At 39.1% G+C, this 1679-nt stretch overlaps 1 protein-coding gene across 1 annotated transcript in view; it reads left to right on the top strand.

Moving 5' to 3' along the window:
• The first annotated feature begins 303 nt into the window (after positions 1-303).
• LOC118332822 (antihemorrhagic factor cHLP-B-like) overlaps positions 304-1679 on the top strand; it is a 1607-nt gene continuing 231 nt past the window's right edge. The window contains exons 1-3 of the mRNA XM_035668251.1: positions 304-565; positions 1224-1334; positions 1472-1556. Coding sequence (XP_035524144.1) covers positions 323-565; positions 1224-1334; positions 1472-1556 — 439 coding nt within the window. The 5' untranslated portion in view covers positions 304-322. The remainder of the gene's footprint in view (positions 566-1223; positions 1335-1471; positions 1557-1679) is intronic.

Here is a 1679-nt window from a genome sequence, read left to right as displayed (position 1 = left end):
AGTATTTTCAGTATGAAATATTATGAAGCTATGATGAAGCTGACAATTTCTCTCATTAAATTTGCTTCAGTAGAACAGTTTGTATAGTTCCAGAAACAGGTCAAGAGTATAAAAACTATGATGAAACTGATAGTTTCAATTGACATTTCAAAACAAGCTGCACTGTCAAGGTTAAAGTCTCTGTTTGATGTTTGACGTTGGCCAGCTTCTGTGGTTCTGTTCTCATGCTACCTAGTTGTGTGTCTGATCTCATATCCTTTATCTCTCCTCCTGTTTGCCACTGTCTCCTTCTATGGATTGTTAACCTTTCCATGTCTATATAATGTCCCTGGCTGCAGTGAACAGATCTATCTCTTTCCTCTACACTATGAAGGCATTACCCATCCTGGTGCTGCTGTCCTCAGCAGTGCAGCTGTTCAGCGCGGCTCCAGCTTTGGAGCCGGTAACATGCAGTGAGGATAGTGGTGCAGCTGCGGCACGTCTGGCAATGCATCACATCAATGAGAACCATGAGCATGGCTATAAGTTCAGACTCAATGAGGTCCAAGGCAACAAAGTGGAAAAGGTATGGGAACCAGAAATAAGTAGTAAATGCATGCATTTACATTTTCTGCTAATAGGTCCAGCAAAGGGACACAATTACATTTAAATATTATTCAAAGAATAGTACACCATACACCATATAAAGGATATTTGAGCTTGATTCTGGTGTTAACATTAACAAGTCCCTAAAGATTACATTATTCACATATTTGTCTGACTGCTCTACACAGGACTGTGTAAGACGATTTTTTAAGGGAATAACTCATTTATAAATGGTCCTCTGCTGCTACCCTCAGCAAGTGACTTACACATATTTGAACATACAATCATATGTGTAAATAAATAAATAACCAGTTACATTTCTGTCTTCGCCTCTGCTCATATTCACCTTTATAAGTTATTAGCCAGTTGTTTTTTTTTCAAAACCCTTCCGAATTCAACTTCAACCAATTAGTTGTATATACAGCTATAAATGGTGTGATATGTTGTATTGGATAATTGTAATGCAATTCTCTCAGTAGACTATACTGTATCTGTCCCTATCGAATAAATACATTAGTAAATATGGTGTTGTACTAGATAATGCCTGTTTAGAAAAAACAAGCTACATTACTACATTACATTACATACTACATTACCCTATACCTGAGTAATTGCGATTTACTCTCTGTTGTTTCCAGGTTAATGAAGGCTGTAACATTGAGCTGAAGTTGCGCCTTCTGGAGACAACGTGCCACACAGTCAACCCCAAACACTTTGAAGACTGTCAGACCCGTACGGAGCCTGATTGGGTAAATGCTTCTTTAATCCAATTCTCCTTTAACAGCCAGTCACATTTACATACATACTGATGTGAAGACTTCTTTCCTGTAATGGAGATGTGAGGTATCTACAGTAAAATGTCATCACTGTCTCTGTTCCTGTGCAGGCAGTGGAGGCCAACTGCACCGTGACGATGACTGTAACAAGTAATGACGCCAGTGTCACCAAATATGAGTGTGACACACAGCAAGGTGAACTCCTCTTTTTGTGTATTAAAACCATTTGCATCAGAAGACTGATATTAGACAACAGGGCGGCGCCAGACATTGTAAAGATTCTGAGCTTAGCCCAAACTAACACTGTAAAACCTGATG

The sequence above is a fragment of the Morone saxatilis genome, unplaced genomic scaffold (genome assembly GCF_004916995.1).
Source record: "Morone saxatilis isolate NCDOM2014 unplaced genomic scaffold, NCSU_SB_2.0 Contig21, whole genome shotgun sequence".
In the NCBI taxonomy this organism is placed as follows: domain Eukaryota; kingdom Metazoa; phylum Chordata; class Actinopteri; family Moronidae; genus Morone; species Morone saxatilis.
The sequence above is the reverse complement of the archived record's forward strand: the minus strand, read 5'-3'. Positions and strand labels throughout refer to the sequence as shown.